The sequence below is a fragment of the Macrosteles quadrilineatus genome, unplaced genomic scaffold, assembly GCF_028750875.1.
Source record: "Macrosteles quadrilineatus isolate MER2022 unplaced genomic scaffold, UCM_ALF_1.0 Scaffold_3__2_contigs__length_128488019, whole genome shotgun sequence".
NCBI classification, from domain to species: Eukaryota; Metazoa; Arthropoda; class Insecta; order Hemiptera; family Cicadellidae; genus Macrosteles; species Macrosteles quadrilineatus.
In genome coordinates, this window is record NW_026542596.1 from 46,794,996 (window position 1) to 46,816,368 (window position 21,373).

At 33.3% G+C, this 21,373-nt stretch overlaps 1 protein-coding gene across 2 annotated transcripts in view; it reads right to left on the reverse strand.

Moving 5' to 3' along the window:
• LOC128990480 (structural maintenance of chromosomes protein 6) overlaps positions 1–21,373 on the reverse strand; it is a 43,899-nt gene that overhangs the window by 2,560 nt on the left and 19,966 nt on the right. For both annotated transcript variants that reach the window (XM_054412850.1, XM_054412851.1), the window contains exons 6-19: positions 19,681–19,800; positions 18,813–18,937; positions 17,481–17,681; positions 16,427–16,623; positions 14,714–14,857; positions 13,449–13,639; positions 10,110–10,286; positions 9,723–9,859; positions 6,716–6,995; positions 5,749–5,862; positions 5,001–5,191; positions 2,963–3,131; positions 2,114–2,227; positions 518–721 (exon numbers count right to left, since the gene is read on the reverse strand). In XM_054412850.1, coding sequence (XP_054268825.1) covers positions 518–721; positions 2,114–2,227; positions 2,963–3,131; positions 5,001–5,191; positions 5,749–5,862; positions 6,716–6,995; positions 9,723–9,859; positions 10,110–10,286; positions 13,449–13,639; positions 14,714–14,857; positions 16,427–16,623; positions 17,481–17,681; positions 18,813–18,937; positions 19,681–19,800 — 2,364 coding nt within the window. The remainder of the gene's footprint in view (positions 1–517; positions 722–2,113; positions 2,228–2,962; positions 3,132–5,000; positions 5,192–5,748; positions 5,863–6,715; positions 6,996–9,722; positions 9,860–10,109; positions 10,287–13,448; positions 13,640–14,713; positions 14,858–16,426; positions 16,624–17,480; positions 17,682–18,812; positions 18,938–19,680; positions 19,801–21,373) is intronic.

The window sequence follows — 21,373 nt, forward strand, 5'->3', positions numbered from 1 at the left end:
AAACAAACAATTCAGTATATCAAAGTGTTTTTGTACGGTTATTGGTTACGGAGAAAACTAAAAAAATGGTAAATTTAAAATTCCCATGTTATTCTTATGGAGAATATTGTAAAATGTTGTGGTTTGCTTGTTTATGGATATATTTTGATCAAACTTGGCAAATTTATTTATTTTATAGTAAGCTATCAATATTTTACTAAAAACACACTACTTTATTAGTTTCCTTGTAGCAGCAAACCTAGGTACTCGTTAAACCTAATGTTATTTAAATAGATCAATTGAAAATCAATTCGGCCAAATGGAAATTCGCTTAGACGGCAGGTTTGCTGCGGCGGGGGTATTTTCCAGATAACGAGGCTTTTTTAAATTCATAATCCATACAGTTCACATCACGCCGAGTTTGTGAGACTGCACTGTTTACTGTTGAAGGGTTTGGCATTGAATGTTAATCTATTAACTAAATCAAATCAACATAAACGACAACAAATTCATTCAAACTGGTGTTGTCGCAACTTACCATGAACACGTCAAACTCGTCCATGAAGTGGAATGGCAACTCTATCTCCAACCACAGTGCCATGATGAAACACACAGTTGCAAAACTCTTCTCTCCACCAGAAAGAGAAAATGTGTCCCGATTTTTCCCTCCTTGTTCTTCATTTTCCGGACGAGATATTTTGATCTCCAAACTTTTATTCGGAACATCAAACTGCAACTTGCCCTAAAGAAATGTAGTTTGTTAAGATGAGCAATGAAGGTGGAATATGACAGTGTGAGCTGAAAAGTACAGTGAGACTAATTATAATACCAAGGAACCAGTAAAAGTACATTACAATACCCCAATAGGCCCTTTTAAAGACAGTTCCATAACTTCTTGCAAATGAGTCGGAATAGTATATTTCATCAGAGGGCCTAAAGTGACTCTTTTTGACCAAGAGGTCAAGTTTTACGATCGAGGCGAAGCTGAGGTTGGATAATGAGCGAGGTATAAAAAGTCACTTTTTGCCCGTGTGGTGAACTATATTTTTTGTCATATTGCATCATTAATGAACAAAAACAAAACTAGAAAACAACAAAATTGTTATGTAAAGAAAACCTCTCAAAACAACTTCCAGCTTCTTTTCAATTCTGCTAATGAAAATAAGCAGCTGGTCAGTGATTCAATTATTTCGTCTGTTAAGGTTGTGTTATTATACCATCAATATGTCGAGCAATCGACATTAATAGACTAAAACCACCTTACCTAATAAATCAATCGATAAATAATTTTGATCAATACTATTGTCTCAATCGAAATTTACAACTGTTAACAACAGCTGATTTTTACTGCCTAGAGAGTAATTATACTCCTTTAGACCCGCAATGCATGCATTAAAAACGACTGTTTTTGCTGCAGTGTGTATTATGTTCTCCATTTTTCGTTTTACGGGAAAATACCTAATTCGCATAAGAGTGTCATATTAAGGAAAATTTCAGAATGCATTCTCAAAAACTGCCTGATATTTCTAGAAAATGATGACAAGCAATAGACGCCCAAAACGCACAAACAAATACTTCTGGCATTGTTTTAAGATCATTTAATGTAGAAAACTTGCTTGAAAGCAATGCTTTTAATAAGTTAAAAAAAATGTAAAAAAATTAAGAAAACAGACCTTAGCTTGCCCATATGGCCAAGCTAATTACCAAATCTGGCCAAGATTGAGAAAATTTCAATTGTTCAGGTTCAACCAGAACTGTGGGTTCACCAATGACATTAGCAAGCAAACATAGAAAAAATACCGATACACAGGATAAAACTTTTATAGATGTTGATAGTTCTGAGACAAACTGATAAGTTAAATTGATGAAATTTGTATTATATCTAAACATTGTTTCAATTTATAGCTTTATTAAAAACTATGAAACCTGATCACTTCGCTCAACCGGCTTTTACTGCTGTGAAAGCAATCCTAGTACTGTAAGTATACATCTGAACATTAAGAGAAGAGTGCAGTAACTAACAAGCAACTCCTTGCACTTAAAAACTTTATTTTTAATCCATCCAGACTGTTCCACACTCCATCAACCCAAATTAATAAATGATTTAAAAAGAAGAGACAGTTTCTGAACCTACCTCCAAGTTCCGTTCCTTCAGGGCCATTTGGAAATGATGTTTGGCTGTACTCATCATTATCTTTTGTAGTTTTAATTGCCTCTGTTTCCTCATAAGTAAGGTATCAAGTTGTTTCTGAAACAATTAAATAATAGTTGACCGAACACAACAATCATTTCCTACACTAACCTGTTAGTATTCATTGATTTAGTTGGAATTTACTTTTCGGAATTTACTTGTGGGTTTGTCTATTTCTGCAGCAGAATTCAAAATGAAGTAAGTCTAAAGTCTGTGGATGATAATTGGAAGTTGTCTTGAATAGATTTAAATGGTAGTTTAGATTCAAATAGAAATTAAACTTTTAAAAAGTTATAGTATGTATGGTGGAACCTGTCTCCTGACCCTCTGAACCTGAGAAATGTCCAATGGTTCAAGGCCCAGGCCATTCCCGAGTAGACGGAGGGTTAGGAAAAAGGTCTCATCATACAGACTATAATAATTTAAGGAGGTTGGTGTGAAAAAAAAAATTGTTTTCCTAAAATGATTTTATACTGCCATTTTGTAGCCTGAAATTTCGAGTTTCCAACGATATACAACAGTAAGTAAGTTATTGACCCTAAATATTATACAAAATTATTTTTTAAGAGTATTTCAGCTGTTTTCCAGCTGGGGCAGAGGACACTTTGACTTTTGTATATTTTTAGTCCATGAAAAAGATATTTTTTTCAAATTGATTTTATATTACCATTTTGTAGCCTGAATTTTCAATATTTCATCCCCCACTTGAAAGTTTAAATATACTTTAGAATAAACACTGAAATAATTAAATAGCTTTTTAATGTTAAAACTAGATTTTATCTATTTGAATACCTTAACAAACTTGCGAACTTCATTCAAATGGTTGGTGACGGAATCAAACGAAGCTTGTCTTTCCCTCAAAGTGTTTTGAAGCTCTTCTTCAGATCCACCCAACTGGTTTTCAAGACTGGTTAAAAATCTTTTAACTGTTTTGAGCTCTGTTTTAACTTCTTCCTTAGACCTTTAAAAAAATATAAAATATGAACATGGTGCAAAACCATATAAATTACACTACAGTAGACCCCCTCTTAACCGACCTCGTATTAACCGATAATCGGATTATCCGCCTTTGATCGTAAAATAATATAGTTTGTTTTAACCGACCTTGCTTTGAGCAGCTCGGTTTAACCGCCGCTTTCTAGGAATCTCGGCATTTCCGCTCCCACGCTGGGCGATGAGAACTGAACCATACGCTTATCTCCACAGGATATGACTAACAATAAGTTATTTTGTGATGATCACAAAAAATATAGCATAGCCTATTGTCAGTTTGTCATCATCGTTCGTAGCTCGAGCACATCTGATCTGATTTGTTATCTGTGCGGCAAATTTATAACATCATAAAGTGCGTTACGATTTTGAGATCTGATTATCTTATCGCTGGAGTAAACAAACAACGCAACTTGTAGGGAGGGCAGGGAAGGGGTGTTAACAACTCCAAGGTCAAGATAGTTTTTGTGCCTCGAGCCTCCAGTGAGAGGCTATAAATAAACGTCCTGTCTTACAACAAAATGGTCGCTTGTATCTTTAATGACGACAAAAGGTTCTTTACTGTATTACGATGTATTTGGAAAGCATTAATTAATACATTACAGTAGTAAAGTTATTAAAATAGGAATTTTATTGACTCTTGCCTAGTATTATAATATATTCACTGAAAGTAGGCCTATTTGACTTAACCGTGTTTTGTGTTTATTCGTGACATTTCTATCAATATGAAAAAGGAGAAGAGTAGTTTATTTTATAAATAATGCAAGTATGACTTCAAAATAATGATTATATAATTCCAAATGAATAGCACTTTATTATGTTATGATTTTAAGGATTGCCCGTTTTATCCGACCTTTTGAATCATCCGACCTAGGTCCGGTCCCATTAGGGTCGGTTAAGAGGGGGTCTACTGTATAAATCATATCCTGAATATACCATCATATTTCAACGTACACACACACACCACAGTGACGCAGTGACATTACACACACCATTCAATAACCATTCCACATTCCATGTAAGTGTATATAAGAGTTAGTTTTTTTTTTTTTTTTTTTTTTTGTAAACACAACATTTATTAGTTGGTATTAGTTTTTAGATGCAAAAACGTCCCCAACTGTTTTCAAAATTTTGTGTATATCAACTTTAGACAATTGTAATTTGCATTCTACTAATTGTCAACTAAGTCAGCAATTAAGATATCATATCATAAACCACTTGACAAAGAACACACGAATGAAAAAAAAGATAATTCTTAGTTTAGATTTGAAATTTAATTTTTGAAAATACAAATTTCCACTTTTCCAGCAACAAAACGATACTGGGATTGAGCGAGTTAATAAATAAAATCAACGTTAAACAACACACAATAAAATACACCCAGGTTGGAAACGAGTTAATAGTTAATAATATCAACGTTAAACAACACACAAAACAAAATACTCCCAGGTTGCTTCAGCAGCAACAAAATGATACTGGGAGGAAACGAGTTATTAAAATTAAATTATAGACGTTGAACAACACAAAACAAAACGATACTGGAATGTAACGATTTAATAGTTAATAATATCAACGTTAAACAACACACAAAACAAAACGCACCCAGGTTGCCTCAGCGGCAACAAAACTAATCGTTACACTCAGTTATGAAATATCACAAATAAATAAGAATCATAAAATAAATATAATATACATAGTTTTATTTAAGATAGGGTATTCATTAACTATATGAAGTTACTAGTATTATCATTCGGCAAAAGCAAATTTTAGAGTACAGCATATTCTAGATGTGTTTCCTTCACAGATTGTTTAATACTATTACTGCTGCAATATTGTTTACCTTCTGGTTTTGATCTCTTCGCCACAAGCTTGGCTAGCATTTTCCTTAGTGGATGCCAAAACCTCTTCAATTTCTTTTATTTTAGATTCCATCGTCTCTATTCTGTTTGTTGACCTTTTTATCTGGTCCTTAATTGATCTTTCCTTTGATGCTGTTTCTTGCATTAATGATGTTAATTTCTGGATCTCAATCTATAACAAACAAAACTCCCAATACAGCAATTGTGTCGGTTTTGAAATTGTCTTATATTTTAAATTATTCTTGAACTTGAACCATATTTGAAACAACATTAGTGGCATTAAACTGCAGTTTAATTTACCTAGCAAAATTCACTAACAACGTCAAACACAGTACTTTTGCCAAATAGTCTTTCCATTGAATGACAGAAATAATCTAAATATAACACAACTATGTATACAATTTGTTTTTTGAACTGTCCCTACAAGCTATTTCAACCCTTAAGGGTTATTAATTTTTTAATTAATATAATTTGTTACTGTACCAAATGTAACCTAATATGCACGAAAATCAAAATATTTAATGGAAAAGCCGACATAAGTATCTTCTTCTCTCTCAACAATAATATTAAGAGATACCCGCTCCCAAAAAATCCTAAAATTATCTAAAGCATGGTTGGTATATCCTAGGCGTGCGCTTGGTTGATCACTGACAGGTGTGCGTGTCACAAACAAAACCAACAGGTACACAAAACAAATTAAATGTCTCTTATTTAATATACTTAGCTTACCTGAAGTGGAACCTTCTGCCTGTTTGACTCATCAATTGTGCTTTTTAAGTTTTCGTAAAGAGATTTACTTTCTTCGTAAACCTCTTTTACACTCTCGCATTCATTTTTCAACTCCTAAAAAATGCAAACACATTACTTAAGTTGAATATTATCTGAGATTCATCTAATCAAAACTAGTAAAAATTTGATTTCCAAATATGTTTTAGTTGTTATAAATAACCTCATATTATTCAAAAAGGGTGACTGACATGAACCGGATGTTTTTAAATGGCTAGTATACCTGTGGCTACAAGTTCTGCGAGGGGGAGTGGGGTCACTAATTTGTATATATGATTAATGATTCCATTTTAGAAGCCATGGAGCAGTGGAAGGCACAACGGCATATGTTTGCCTTTGGTGCGTATGTGCGAAATGGCAAGTCTATCACGGCAGAGCAGGGCCTTTTTCCAGTTCACTTTCTACTTGTTCCCCATTCCATACAATTATCAATTGGGATATAATCCCCCAACCACAATGGATCTAGAGAAAGAAACAAGGAAGTAGCTTAATTAAACGCTATTAATGTCTAATGATGCCATGTCCTTCATGTACATGTACATGTAATGGGAGATTTAAAGATGATTGAAAGCTGCATATAAGTGGACTCCACCTGGCTGACATTATAATTGACACACAAACAAATGTGTAATATTTATTTTTTAAACGTCTAGTCTTTTCGGTCCCCATTTATATTACACCTTATCTTAACATGAAAAAGAGTAAGTCGGAAACTAAAACCATCCTAGGATACAAATCCGAACATACACACTCAGTTTTAAATACGATACACTCAGTTTTAACATAGAAAATTCTTAAGAGGTAGTAAATGCTTCACCGTCTCATCAGCAATACCACTTTAGAATTATTTCCAACATTTTATTTAGTATATAAATATGTGTAAGATATTTAGAATTCTTTTTCCTGTTACCTCACACTTTTGATGTTGAGCTTCATACTTGCTTTTCAACTCTCTGGATTCCTCTTCCAAAAACGCAACATTAGTTTGGCCGCCTGAATCTTGCAACTCATTTTTGATTCCCATAATCCGCTGTTCAGTGTCAAACATCTTCTTTTTGATATTCCTCAATTCTTGATCACTCCTCCTCATTGAAGAACTCAATTCCCCAAGGTGGTGTTGTATTTTTTGTTTTTCTTTCTCAGCTAGGTTGATATTTTGAGTAAGATCATTTAATTTCAAGGAGCATTCACTGGAAAATGTACAAAACTGAATAATGTACAATTGAAGGAATACATTTGACTGTGTGATACAGTTTTTGTATTCAATTTGAATTTTTTTATAATTGAAAATAAAGTAAGAAATTTAAAATGAAAGTTGGTTCTATGATATGGAAAAGCATTAAAAAGTTATTGCTACAAAAATTGCTTGATTATGAGATTGAGTCTTATAAACACCGATTAAAGTATTATTATTACCTTTATATATTTGATATTAAGTGAATCTCCTTTGGATTGGAAAACCCCCAACCTCATTTTTTTGCCCTCTTAATTTTCAAAGTTCTTACATTAATAAGTTCCCCTGAGGTAAACTAAGGATAAGTCTAATGTCTGTCCCCTACGACAGATGTCATAACCCCAGGGAATTTCTTGTCACCTAAAAATAGTAACCTAAACATCCACTGAAAAATTTTCAGAGTTGTGCAATAATGCATAGTTTCAACAAATTTTTAAACCGCTCTATTTTTGTTGCCTTTGCTATATAAGCCGTAAGAAACTGGTTACAGCTAGTTCACATAGATATGTCTACTTCATTATCCAAAATGGTAATTTTAAAAATATGTTGTTAACAAAGTCCATATAATATGTATTGGTAATTTAATTATAAACAATAAAACGACTAATCTATATAATTAGTACGCTACATGAAACTTTGTCGGTTGAACCCCTCCACCATTTCTTAACCGATTTTTTCCATTGACGTCTCATTGGAAAGAGTGTGTCGCGTAGATTTGCAAACTGACCTTACATTTTTGAAAAAAGCCGTTGGGCTCTGCCCCAGTGGCTTTTAAATTTCCCATGTTATCTTTATGAAGAACATAATTGTTTACATTTTGATCAGCTGTATAATTTAATTGCTGTGATTTATCTTACTAATATTATAAATGTGAAAGTTTGTGTGTTTGTTTGTTTGTTTGTTTGTTTGTTTGAAGTTCAATCACGCATAAACCACTGGACGGATTGGGCTGAAATTTGGCATGATGATAGCTTACATTCCCGATTAACATATAGGCATATTCTTATCTCAAAAATCCTTTCGGGCTCCGCCCCAGTGGCTCTGTAATTCCCCATGTTAACCTTATGAGTATTCATATTTAAAGGGAATTAAAGAATTTAGTCAGCTGTTTCAACTAAAAAAGTTGGTTCTATGATATGGAAAAGCATTAAAAAGTTATAAGATTTACCAACAGGGTGCAGCACTATATTTTTTTTGCATTTATGAAAACAGCTAATTTGAACTAAGCAGCAACAAAAAACTGTGATTCGCAATGAGAACTGTCAAAGTAGGATTGTTTACAGGTATGTATATGTTTTTCATTTCATGAATAATTTGTGATATTTTGCGAATTGATAATTTATTTTTCTCTATTGTTTAGGTAAAATGGTAGAACATTATGGCTATGGTAGATGTGTAATACTATAGAATACTGTAAATTTAAAAAAGCAAATTTTATCAAACTGTGTCCTCCACCCATTGCAATCGCAAAGCTTGAGTATAACTGCAATATGCATTTTATACTTATATTCCAACCCCGTACGAAGGACGGGTACTCTGCTAGTATCAAATATAAATCAATTTGCTGTGGTTACATTTACTGATTTTGTTGAAATTAAATATTAACCATTTTAATTTAATTTAAATTCGTACACATTTCATTGTAAAAAATTGAGTAAGCCTGGACAATTTGATATGTTTTAGCAAATAAGAAAAATGAATTGATATAGTACTGTATTTTTTGAGAAATCATTGAAAGAAACGATTTGTTAACCATGGAAAAATATCAAAGTCATAGAATGGCAGAATGGCCAAGTAGAAAAAATAGAGATTAAAAAAGATTTACCATCGTTATCAACCTATATAATGAAGAACACCTATAGCTACAATATGAATATTCCCACAAACAATGAACAAGGATGTTAGCTGAAGTTGAAGTGCTACTATTTTGTAGGAAACATAGACTTAACTTTATGATGATTGGCAAAGGAAACCCCTCTAAGTCTGAATTAAACTGGTATGGCAAGAACATTAATCATTAAATATATGTTTTCATAAAAGTCAAGTGATTTTAAAAGAATGTAACTACATCTAAGAAACCTCGATAAATCTTTCATTGAAAGATTCAAATTATTCACAATTAAGGGAAACAAAAACCCATCTGAACGACATTAGGCCTTTCAATTCTGCATTTTTTCAGGTAAATATAATTTACGATATAACAGTAACTAGCCAAATGAATGCCAATTGATGCAAATAAAATTGCGACAGAGAGGTTATGCAGAAAATCACATAGTTCTTAGTCATGTAAACAAAATGTTATCGCTATAAAAAATTTACTGAAATTTGCAAACGTACTGGCAAAAATGGGTGGTACCATGCAGACTACATTATTATTGACGAAGATCAACACGGACAACCTAATACGGCTATAAGTGGGAAACATTTAAAAAACCAGATCAACTCCTGAAAAATGATAAAAGATTTACAAGAAATGTTGATTATATGGAACTGTTAGGTACGTAATCTATGAGTTGAGTCTTTTAAACTCATCGGAAATTATGATGACTTTTATTTGTTTTTAAATAACTACTTTACTTCTTTGCAATTGCTCGATTTCGAGCAACGTGTAAACTAGTCTAAATAGTTATGATACAGTATTACACTGAAAGATAAAAATATGCCCATGAATTAATATAATTACTTGATTAGATCCTCCTGCTTGGCATGTAGTAGTGTGGCTCTCAGATTGGCACTTGAGGCAGAATAAGATTTGTAATTGGGAGCTGGGATGAACTGGTCGCCAGTCATAGTTAGAGCCTTCTTGCAGTGAGCTGGTACCTGTTGAAATAATTAATTTACTTGTAGGCCTACATAAGCAGTGAATGACTAACATTTTGTGATAATCAACAAGGTTGACTACAATAATAGCACTAGCAGTTACAATTTTGGTCACAATCAGAACGGGTCAGAATCAGAACAGCCAGATCAGAATCAGCTGAAATGTAGATCAAGCAAAAATGTGGCGTGGAAACACAGGAAACCTTCCACTTAAACCTGCTAAATGTTGTGAATGGACTATAATCATTACCTTGTGTTCCTCATCCAGCAGGTCGTAAGCCATAGCGTTGGTAGGTATGAGAAGCACTGACTCTGCCTCTAGTTGGTCAATGATACAGTTGGCCACCACTGGAGTGTCAATGTCCAGAGCACCGACCAGACTGACCAGTTCCCTTGTGCCAGTCTCATTGGCACTGATGTTGTGTGCCTACAATACGTGATATGGGATTCAGAAACAACAAAGATAATTTATTGATTAGCGGAGAAACTATTAAACAGATCTTCCAATATGTTTAGAATATTCACTTTAACTGTAAACGTTTACAAGAGTTGAAATGTATGTAAAATATGTAGGGGTCTGCGGTGCACCGAAAAAGTGGGTACAAGCTTAATTACCGTCATTGGTTCAGTACATCATTTACGTGGTACAAATTCGGCTCGGTACAGCCTATTATAATAATAAATTACTTATCATGTACTATCTTAGTCAATGGTAGTTGGTTCTGAGCACATAAAAGTCTTATCAGATGTTTGTTTACATAATTTATTACTAGGGCGATGATGCAATAAAAAACCATTAGCAGTCCCAAATCCATTAACATTTTATCACGACAATAATTGTTGTATTCAAGTACTTCCAAGAATTGTTGAGTTTTATCACTTTTATTCCTTTACGACTTTCCCCAATTCTATTTTATCATAAAAATAATGGTTTTATGATGACTGTAAATTTTATCTTTAACTCTGTCAGTATATTCGTGAATATTCAATTTGCCGCTGGCCATTGCCTAATGCAATAAAACTGTCTATGGCTTCATATTAAACTTGTAACAACTAATGTACATTCTTATTTAATAAGTTAAGATATTTGTTATGGATATGTTTTATTTATATTGATGAAACCACAAGCCGTAGTAGTAGTGTTTTTTGTTTCCTATATTTTTTTATTGTGTTGAAGGTACTTTATGCAATCTAAATCTTATGAACTAGAATTATGGTAGTGATTTTGCTACCCTCATTGTAACCTACTCAATTTATTTAGGCCATCCTAAATAATTAGGTCTAGGCCTGGGTCTTTTGACTCTTTGGAAGAGCTTTAAAATATACTAAGAAAATTGGATTGTGTCTGAGATAAACTATTGATTGATATGTGTGGATGCTAACTTTGAAAATGAATGGACAATAATATTAGGCTAGGCCTACTCTGTGGTAATCCAAATTTTAGTTTCAGAAAAAAACTTTGCTAGAGATGTATCCATCTTATAATTAGTTTTTAAGCTGATAAAAAAGATGCTCTTTGCCATTACTTCATCATAACATCCTGTTTTTCATTGTCAACTGTTGAATGTGAACAGCTGGCAACTACACTGTTTTCGTACTGAATGCTTTTATATGTTTTTAAAAGTTTAAAAAACAACTAGACATTGTGTTGGTTGGAAATAATTTACCAGTTGTGTGAAATTATCTTGTCAATTATTGCTTCAAACATGTTTATTCCTAAACATTCTTATCCTGATTTAAAAATCACTTAATAATGGCTATTCAAAGTATCTCAGAGTAAAATAGGTAAAACCTTTATCTTAACTGTGATTTTTCTTGACACAATCCTAGTAGGAGTAAAAGGTTTTAATAATGTGTGGTACAGTAATTTTTGTTAGAAAATCATGAATTTAGGATACTATCCATTTTCATAGTAATGTCATAAAATTAAAAATAATGGTTTAAATACAGTTCTGAGAAGAAAACCGCAAAAATACGGGTAGCCGCATACCGTACCGATTTTGTGCCAGCTGTCTGCTGTCTACAAACAGTGCTAACCTGCGTAGTTACCAAGTCTGTTTGTTTATGTCATCCAAAGCGGTTTATAATGTAATTATTTAGTGTTTTTACGTAAATAATGGATAGTAGTGACATCCGTATACATGTGTGTTTTAGTGAGGATCTTAGTGATCCTGACGAAGATTTGTTTGGTGTTGGTAATGAAAACGTACGCATACTAGGCCTAGGCCTATGCCTACTCTTGATCCTTGGGTGAGGGTTTCTGTATATAAGTGAGATATAATATTTTATTTTTATTTTATGTGCATAAAAGTATATATTTTCTTGTTCTTTATTAAATTCGCTACAAAATGGCTATTTTCAATTTTAGTTCAGAGCAAAATAATTTTATTTTTATGATGTGCAAAGTTACAAAATGAAAACAAATTTATATATTTTGTTTGTTTACATCTTTAAAAATATTTTTATAGAAACATAACCATGCAATAATATGGTATGTTTTTGTAGATAATTTTATACTGAACAAGAAAATATATAATATGTTATGGTTTGTTTAATTTTTAAACTTGATTATTAATTTTTTTTGATTGCCGCAAATTGCCTAAAAAATGCTTAGCACCAAGGGCAAATATAACTAGCAGTTGGAGGGTTAAGGTAGGGTTGTGACCCATTATTTCAAACTAGAATTTTACACTGATTACAATGCCACAATTCGTTTTTAAAAATCTTGATCCATTCTAAAGTTATGAGAACTTTTTATAACTTAATTTTTATCCCATTTTAACATTGTGCATTTACAAACTGAGACCATTATCTCAAAATAGTGCTAGATAAAGATAAGTATACACCACCATTTATTGTCGACCTATTTTTATTTGGTTAAGACGGGTGTATTTTTTTCGGCCGCCATCTTGGATCGGCCATTTTGAAATGTGATAAATTATTTTAAATATGAAGGTAGTGTTGTGACGCATCATTTTGAACAACTGTTTTATGCTGAACTCAATGCCGCAATCCGGCGGCCAAAAATGTATACCCAGTCAAAATGAAGTACTTACTACTCTACAATGATCTGACGTAGTACGGAGTTGATATCTTAAGAAATGTAGAAAAAAGTAGGGGGGTAACTCATTTAAAACTCACCCTGTATATTTACCGTATTGTACATTTTTACAGTAGAGAACAGTAAGTGTAAATTTATTACACCTGAGCAATGATAGCAGTGAGCAACCACTTTTTTACCTAACAGCAATTTGATCACCCTATCATTACAATGGACATGAAACCGTCTTGTTTCACACTGTAACAATATTGAGGTTAAGGCAAAAGGGCCTAACTTAATAGGATTTTTTGTGAGAATAGCAGATTTACCTGAATGGGAAAAAGGGGCAATCTGGCACAAAAAACTCCTTAAATAATAATTCTTAAATAATTATTGGCAGTAACAGGAAAATATTCCAATTTTTGTGTACAGTGTAAGTTTTTGTGTTTCTTGGGACAGATTGGACTGTCCCATGAATATTAGCCTGCTAAGGTCACAAAAATAGTAAAAATTAAAACAATACTCTAAGTTTTAACCAAAATTACTTACACGAGATAGGAACTTGCTGCAAACAATAGGGGGAGGAGCTATTCTGTAGGAAGCACATATAGGTTTGATTATTTTCGCAAGAGTAGCAGAGTCACTGGCATTATCCACACAGAAGGATGACAAGAACCCTTTGGACATAAAATTCTCAACAGCAGGTGCCCATTTGGGATCGTGCACTTTTATGTGCCTGCCTGAAAATAAAGGTTTAAGTTTAAGTTTGTATTTTTAGTTTTGAATTTGTGCATAATCCAGGCTTCCCACTCAAACTTAAATATTGGATTTTCACTGTTTATTCTTGGTTTTCACAGTCATATTTGCATATTTTTAGTGACATTAATAAGGGTCAGGGAACGTTTTCCAGGGACAGGATTGCAGCAGCATTGCATAAAGCTGTAGAAGACACCAAGAGACAAGTAAAGTATAGCACATGGTGTGTGCCCGTATCAACACCGCAGCAATGGTACAGGATGCAGTCAACACGCCAGCTCCATCAGAAAAATTCTGATTCTTGAGCAAGTTAGGATACACAAACAATAAAAACAAATTACAGACGAACAATAGGAAGGTTTATTTCACTATTCACAGAATAAGTAGTAATAGCCAATGTTTATTGATTTATTGGTATTTATTATTTTCAACAATGCTATGCTTCCAAATTAAACTAAAAGTGATGTTGATTAGAGACCCAAACATTCAACAAATATTTTATTTTTGTTATTCTAGCATGTATTTAACAATTTTGATTTCTTTCAGGAGGAAAATCTTTACATATCATATAAAGCCATGTTATCTGAATGTGTAAGCAAAAGCCGTCAACTAAGTTTGTTTCTAAGTTTGCTTGATAGGGAATTCAATGTAGCTCTGATGGCAGATGGTACTAGAGTTAGCCTTTTGAATCCATAGGGATTGCAATGGGTATTGACAGTTTTCAGGAATTTAGAAACAGAATTGATCCGTCGTCTCAACATCAAGTTTAGGTTTTTCACAGTTGATGAAATTCGCCGTTTTATTTAAGGTTTCCCAGTTGAGTAGTGACCCTGAATATGCTTTGATTTATAATGCTGTACAAATTAAACATCATATAGGTTCTAGCTTAGCTAGAGTTTCAGCTAAAATGACAACTGTTCCAATTCTATACCTTAACATGACAACTGATATAAGTGAACGCTGGAAATATTAATCCTGAAAAAATTATTAAGTTTACTTCTTACAAACAATTCAATTCTTCTTACAACTCAATTTCTCTAAATCAGCATGAAACTCACCAATAGGTCCGATCGGCTTCTTGCTGAACTTATTTGATCTTGCTGCCCTCTCAATCTCTGCTACAATTTTTACGATTGCTTCCCCATAGAAAATCAGATCATTGGAACTTTTACTGAGCTCTTTTAGCTGATCAGATACCTTGGCTGAAAATGCAAAAAAAAACAATGTTTTCAGTGTGCAACTTTCTAACCAGCATTTGATGTAGCACAGTAGAACTGTCAGCAGATTTATCGGGACTGGACCCAATTCAGATAATCAAAACTACGGATTGTTGGATTTTTAAAGCAAAAGGTATAAGCTTGAATAAGCAGATAACTCTTTGCCTGTCGATTGATACAGCACAACAATGACAGCTATAACTCTCTATATGACAGCTACAATCAACATCCATAAAAATATGCAATTGATTACCAGACTAAAAATCGGCAATTTACTTAATTTTCCTGGCCGTATTTATTAAATGTTGTTCTTCTCTAAGTGATTAGAAAATTTAGAGATGAATAGATCATTACTGTATTACTGCATGTACAACTAGCATTTATGGCTTTTATAAACAGCTACAGTATCCTAGTTTAATTTTCCAATAGATTTATTTATTTGGAGTTAAAACCCAGAAACCATTTAATACAATTTTACTCATTTTGTCAATAGGTACAGTAGAACTCCGATTATCCGAATCAGTGGGACCAGACCACATTCGGATAATAAAAAATTCGGATAGTCAGAGTTTAATGTGAATTCCGGGAATTTCCAAGAAAAATCCTCATTTTCGGTACTAAATGAACTTTTAATTAATAAGAAATGAAATCAGAACATTTTTGCAGTTTACAATGCAATTTTGGAGCACAAGTGTTCTATACATGTTCTTAAGTTAATAGTGTTCCATCAAAGTCCAAAATTACACATATAATGGCTAAATCTTTCTAGTAACAATTCTTTGATATTTTGCGAAACTTATTATTACTGTAGCATTACGTTTTAAAATTGTTGAAATAAGTAATGCGGATAATCGGCGATTCGGTTAATTGGAGTTCTACTGTATTGAGAAGAGCTCCAATTCAACTTTTATTTTGTCTTAATGAACAATTATTCAATGTTATTTAGGAGATTGTAACAGACATTATTCATAACGATTAGTTAAAAAAATAATTTAGAACGATTCAGGATATAGAATCTCATCACAAACTCAGTTGAGTAGTTTAATTACCTAGATCATAACTTGATTAATACACAATCCAAGCAATTTCAAAATTTTTACATTTAAAATCACACAGAGACGTGTAGGCCTACTATAGTCAAACAAATACAAAAGCTATGAAATAAAAGAATACCAAAATAACAATTGTCTTCTCCTATCTCATTCGATGGATTGGTTTGAGGTTAGTTGGTTTAAAAATCAAATCATTATCTAGTCTTGGCTCGGTTCGGTACCAAAGTAACAGATACAAGACGTTCTTATGTACTATCACAGCAAAAGAATTAATTGTTGATTGTAATTTTTTAACAGATGTATCTCTTGCGTAGAAAACTAAGCCGATGAACTGATGACATTAAGAAACATGAAATCTAATTAATTTGGCAAATCTCAGCCACAGGTTTGGAAAACAAAAGATGAGGAGGCAGTATGATTTGTTAACATCATAAAAAGAGAAAACCAACCTCAAAATGATCAGTTAACCATGTGAAAACCTTTGAAAATCTCATTTACTCACCTTTTTTCCTTTTCAGGTTCATGAGGTTCTGTTCACATGTCTGCAACTCTCTTCTAGACGCATCAATTGTATCGTTGAGTTGTGTTTTGTCATGTTCTGCAGTGGCGTCAGCAGCTCCAAGAGCATCCAACTCCTTCTCTTTCATGTTCAACTCCTCTTTAAGACTCTCTTGTCTTTGCTGAATTTCGGGTGCACTTCTGTAATTGTTGCAAACAAAAAATGCAATATGATCTTTATGAATAAACATTAAAACTCATGATTAGAAATCAAAATAAACTGTAACACTTCAACCATAACAACTTTTTTAATGATTAAAAATCCTGGATAAAACTACTTTCTTTTACACAGGCTCATACGAGCTCATCATGAGTTAATACGAAACCTGGCCGTGACAGTATCCTATCAGTCAGGTTGCTGCCTCTAAGCCAGTGAGAAAATGCTTTAGACTGCTTTGCCAGTGATTAGAACTACCAGTAGGGTACAACACTAAAAACGCTAATCAACAAAAAACCCAAACATAGTTCTAAACTTAAAACGCATATTGCAGCATGTATCAGTTCGCTTTCAGCTAAGGATGGCCAGGTCCCAACACTTGGATATTTTGGAGAAAAATATATTTCCGATTTCTTGAAGCAATCACATTTGACTTTGGGATTATTTTCGGAACCGGATTTGTTTTAACTGTCAGCGATTTAGCCACAATCGCGTGTGACAATGGTGATGTCTCAACCATCATGGGAGATTTAATTGTTGTTACCCGTAGAAATAAGCATAAGGAATTTAAAAGGTTAAATTTTAGAGAACCGTCTTAGACTTTCATTTCCCGTCAACCAAAACCAGTTAAAACGATATTGAGTAAAACATGGCTTAAAAGCTGTCAAGAATATTTAGAAAACAACGACCAATCACAGCGAGGTACACTTGAAAGGTAGTTAAGTAAAAGAAAGGCTATTGTGTTAACAATGCGGGGTCAAAGTCTTAAAACTAAAAATCCTTTACAAACTTAATTGATATTTTTTGTGTAAATTAAACCCTTAAGCACTAATGAACTTACTTAACAAGCTTTTCAATTTCAGTCATACAACTATCATATTTGTGTTTCATGGATTTCATATTCTCTTTTGCACCCTGAAACTTTCTTGCTAATTCGTTATATGAATCTTTTTCTTTCATATACTTTGATCTAGCAGATTCCACACTTGTACGAGCATCTTCAACTGTCTTATCTATTTCCTTTAGTTTTGATTCCAACTCCCTGAAAAAGATTGTTTAAACAGCTCATTACGAAGAATACATTTCACTTAAATTAACATAATACATAAATGGATTAATTTATTTATTTAACGCTAAAAACCATTTTACATTGTGCATTTCAATTTTTTTTTTTATTGTGTATTAATCATCAGGCATAGGATATCTTACGGCCTACCAATCACAGCTAGTCATCTAGTAAATCTAAATGTTTACAATAAAAATATGTAGATTTATGAGCCACGAGGGTTAAAAATCACTAGTCTAAAAATCACTTACAAACCTCAATATCTTATTGAAAAAAGAGTCACATTGTATTACTACTTCATTTTGAATTAACGCTACCTATTAACAAAGTAAACATTCTTGTTTTGTTAGTTTAAATACTTAGACAAACCCCTTGTAAAATTAAATTCAGGGATATACTGGGTGTTTATAAAAAAAAACTTTACAACTTAACAATCCTCCTATCCCCTTTTCATATAACATAAAAGTTTTCTAAAAACACCACTTGAAAGAGGGGCTGAAAAAGTTTTAATCAGAAACAGTTTTATCAGCTGATTGGTTTATATTGTTGCTTTGTAAACAATAACAAATAATTTATGAGTCTAGTTAGAATTGTAATGGATGCTCGTATTAATATCATATTAATTGGCCTACTAGGTCACCAGATATTACCCCGTGGGGCAGGATCACGTATATGCCAGTAAAGTGAGCACCAAACAAAAACTCTGAGAATCAGGAGAGAATTTGCTGAAATAAATTGTTTCATTTTAGGTAGTGTTTGGTCCGAACTGGTATTTAGACTTGACTATTTGCGTGCAAATAAATTCAAAGACATTGAAGTTAGATAAACTCCTCATTATGTACAAAAACTTGATATTATTTCCTAGACTTTGATTGTTATTTCATAGCTGTAAGTGGAAAAATTAAGGTTTTATGGTTCTTAGAAGTAAAGTTTTTTGTATATCAGGAGTTTTTTAATAGAAATAGTTTGACACTTGCCTCTAATGCAACAATAGAGTTGTAAGGTTTGTCACAGGCACAAATCCTATAACGTGTGTCAATGCTTAATTGGCTGATTCCCCTAGCTACCAAAGATAGTTCAGTTTTTTAAACAAGTAAAAATAACTACCTCATTTTGTCATTAGTACTGTCGTCCTGAAGGTATTTTAACTCGTCCTCTAGATTTTTCAAATCCTGCGTTTCTTTACTTAAATACCTTTGTAACTTTTTCAGCTCCAGATTGTGTTCATAAACCTGTAAAAAATAACGGGTTTCTATGATTTGCAGTTCAAATTTTACCATAAAGATATATTAATATTCTTGGTTTCCAAATAACATTTTTCAATATTATTATGAAATCCTTAAATGGCAGTTTTTGGGTATAAGATCCAAAAACTCAGGTTTTCCATGTCTGGGCTGCTTTAAAACAGACACACTACCTATAAAATTGTAGTTTTCTATGAAATTATCCATAATTTGGAAACAAAAAAGTGATAATAAACAAGATTTAAGTACCAAAATTATAAAATTTATTGATTTATGATTGTTGACTTTGTTCATTACAATCAGTTTCCAATAGAGCCTCAAAGAATTGAGGATGATTAGTTACACAACAATCTTCCAGACTTCAAGGATGGTATTTATTGATTCGTTTCAGTTTTAAGAATAAGACTTTTGTTGATTTATCCATAAGTGAGAGTGAACATACAGAATACACAAATGGCATTTGTCATTGGGCTAACAATATAAATTATCCTATCCTATTTTGGCAAGAGGTCAAAGTTAGATTTTAACAATACCTGAGTTACCAGTACCATTTTCTTGCAGAAAAAAATTAAAAATTTTAATTTTTTTTAATGCATGAAATGTCTTTGGTTAGTGCAAATACAATGCATAAAATACACGAGTAAAATTAGGTTTTAACTGAAGTTAATTATTTCTCAACAAAATAAAATGTATTTCAAAGGACTTCAGCCAAACTACTAGGTTATACTTGCCTCTGCCCACAATACTTCTTTTTCCAGCTGTGCACACTTTTCTCTGTTCTCTCTGGCATCCTCAAATATTTTAAGTTTTTCTTTGATTTCAAGTACATCATGGAATGCTTCCTCCACGACCTGGATTAAATTTTAAACACAGTTAATAGTATTATAGGTTTGTGTCCTTACGATTTTACAGTAAGTAAGCCTATTTTTGTTTACTAGTTTTTAAAAACTAGCGTATTCAGGGCCGGTTCTAGGAATTTTCAGAGTTAAGCGAACACCCGAATCGGCGCCACCTAGAATCACCCCCCCACCCACAATGAACATAACTTAACCCTATTTGTGAATTTTTTTTCCCCAAAAATTTGGGGAAGAACTTTTTTATGACAAGACTACAAGATCGCGCCACTCATCCTACACTCATCTCCATTCATACTTGGCTTAAAATACCTACTATGTATGGTCGCCAATTCATTGAACAGTATTAACAGTATGAGTTTAGGTTAGAAGAATACTTGCAATTAAAGACTTTTTCGACTATTGTTTATTATGCTCAGAAATTTAGCATATTTACACTTTAACTCATCATTTACACTTTAGCAAAACCCAAAGTTAACAATTTATTTCTAAATGTGAAATCAATTTTCACAGGATAACTTGGATACAATATAGGTTTTTATAAAGACTATTACAATGAAAAACAGGGGAGAGTGATCAGGGGAAGAAGGGAGGGGGAAGTTTCTTGTTGTGATAAGTGGCGTTTCACGCTTATCTCTAGCATGAGTCATGAAATGAAACCCAAAGGCGCTGCGCTGTATGCTGCCGAGCGTCAGCTCACTACAAATCGAAACTGCAAATAGTGCAAATCAATGCCTTGAGTCCTTGAGTTGAAGTGCTGTATAAGTATACGCATTTTTCAAGTGCTGTTGGTACAAACAGAATAAATGCCTTTGGTGGGGTGCTTTGAATACATGAACTCTGAGCGAAAAAACAAAATTAAGTTGTTCACTTGTCTCAGTAAACTTGTTTCCAATTTTGTCTCCTGAAAAAAAATGGTTGGTGCCATATGCGACCACGTAGTTCGCGTAAGGGTTAAACCGGGCCTGTGTGTATTGGTGTTTTATATATATACTATGTATACACATCATCGTTCCCGAAAGGGGTCAGTCGCAGAGACATTATCTAGGGCTGTGTGGCAATTGAGGCGGGCAGAGGTCGGCTTTAAGAATGCCAGTGAAGGTGCAGATGACCTGTGTCTTAGCTCGTATTGACCACCACTCCCAAAAAGTCGTGGCCAAAGAAGCCCAGGATGGAGGTACCCTTAAGGCCAAGGCTAAGCCGGAGCAGACAGCTATGGTTTTGTGGTCAATTAGACAGACCCAGGAACTGGGTAGGTCCGAAGACATAGCCACTTTTGCTGCTGAACTGAAGGTACATAAACTGTGCGTTGACAGAGGATCAATTATAAATTATCAATTGGATGACGTAATTGGGGCTCTTAAGAAAGCTGTGATTCACCAAACCAAATACGAGCCAGCAGCAGATAGTCGTCACTAAAAGGGAAGATGCACACGGCAGTAAGGTTTTGGCACTCCAACATTTAGAGTCGGCTGAGTGGAATTAACAAGGTTTTTTGGATGCCTCGGTTTCGGTGATTACTGCCAAAACTTAAAAGTGCCCGACTGAGGCAAGAATTGCCTTCGTTGTG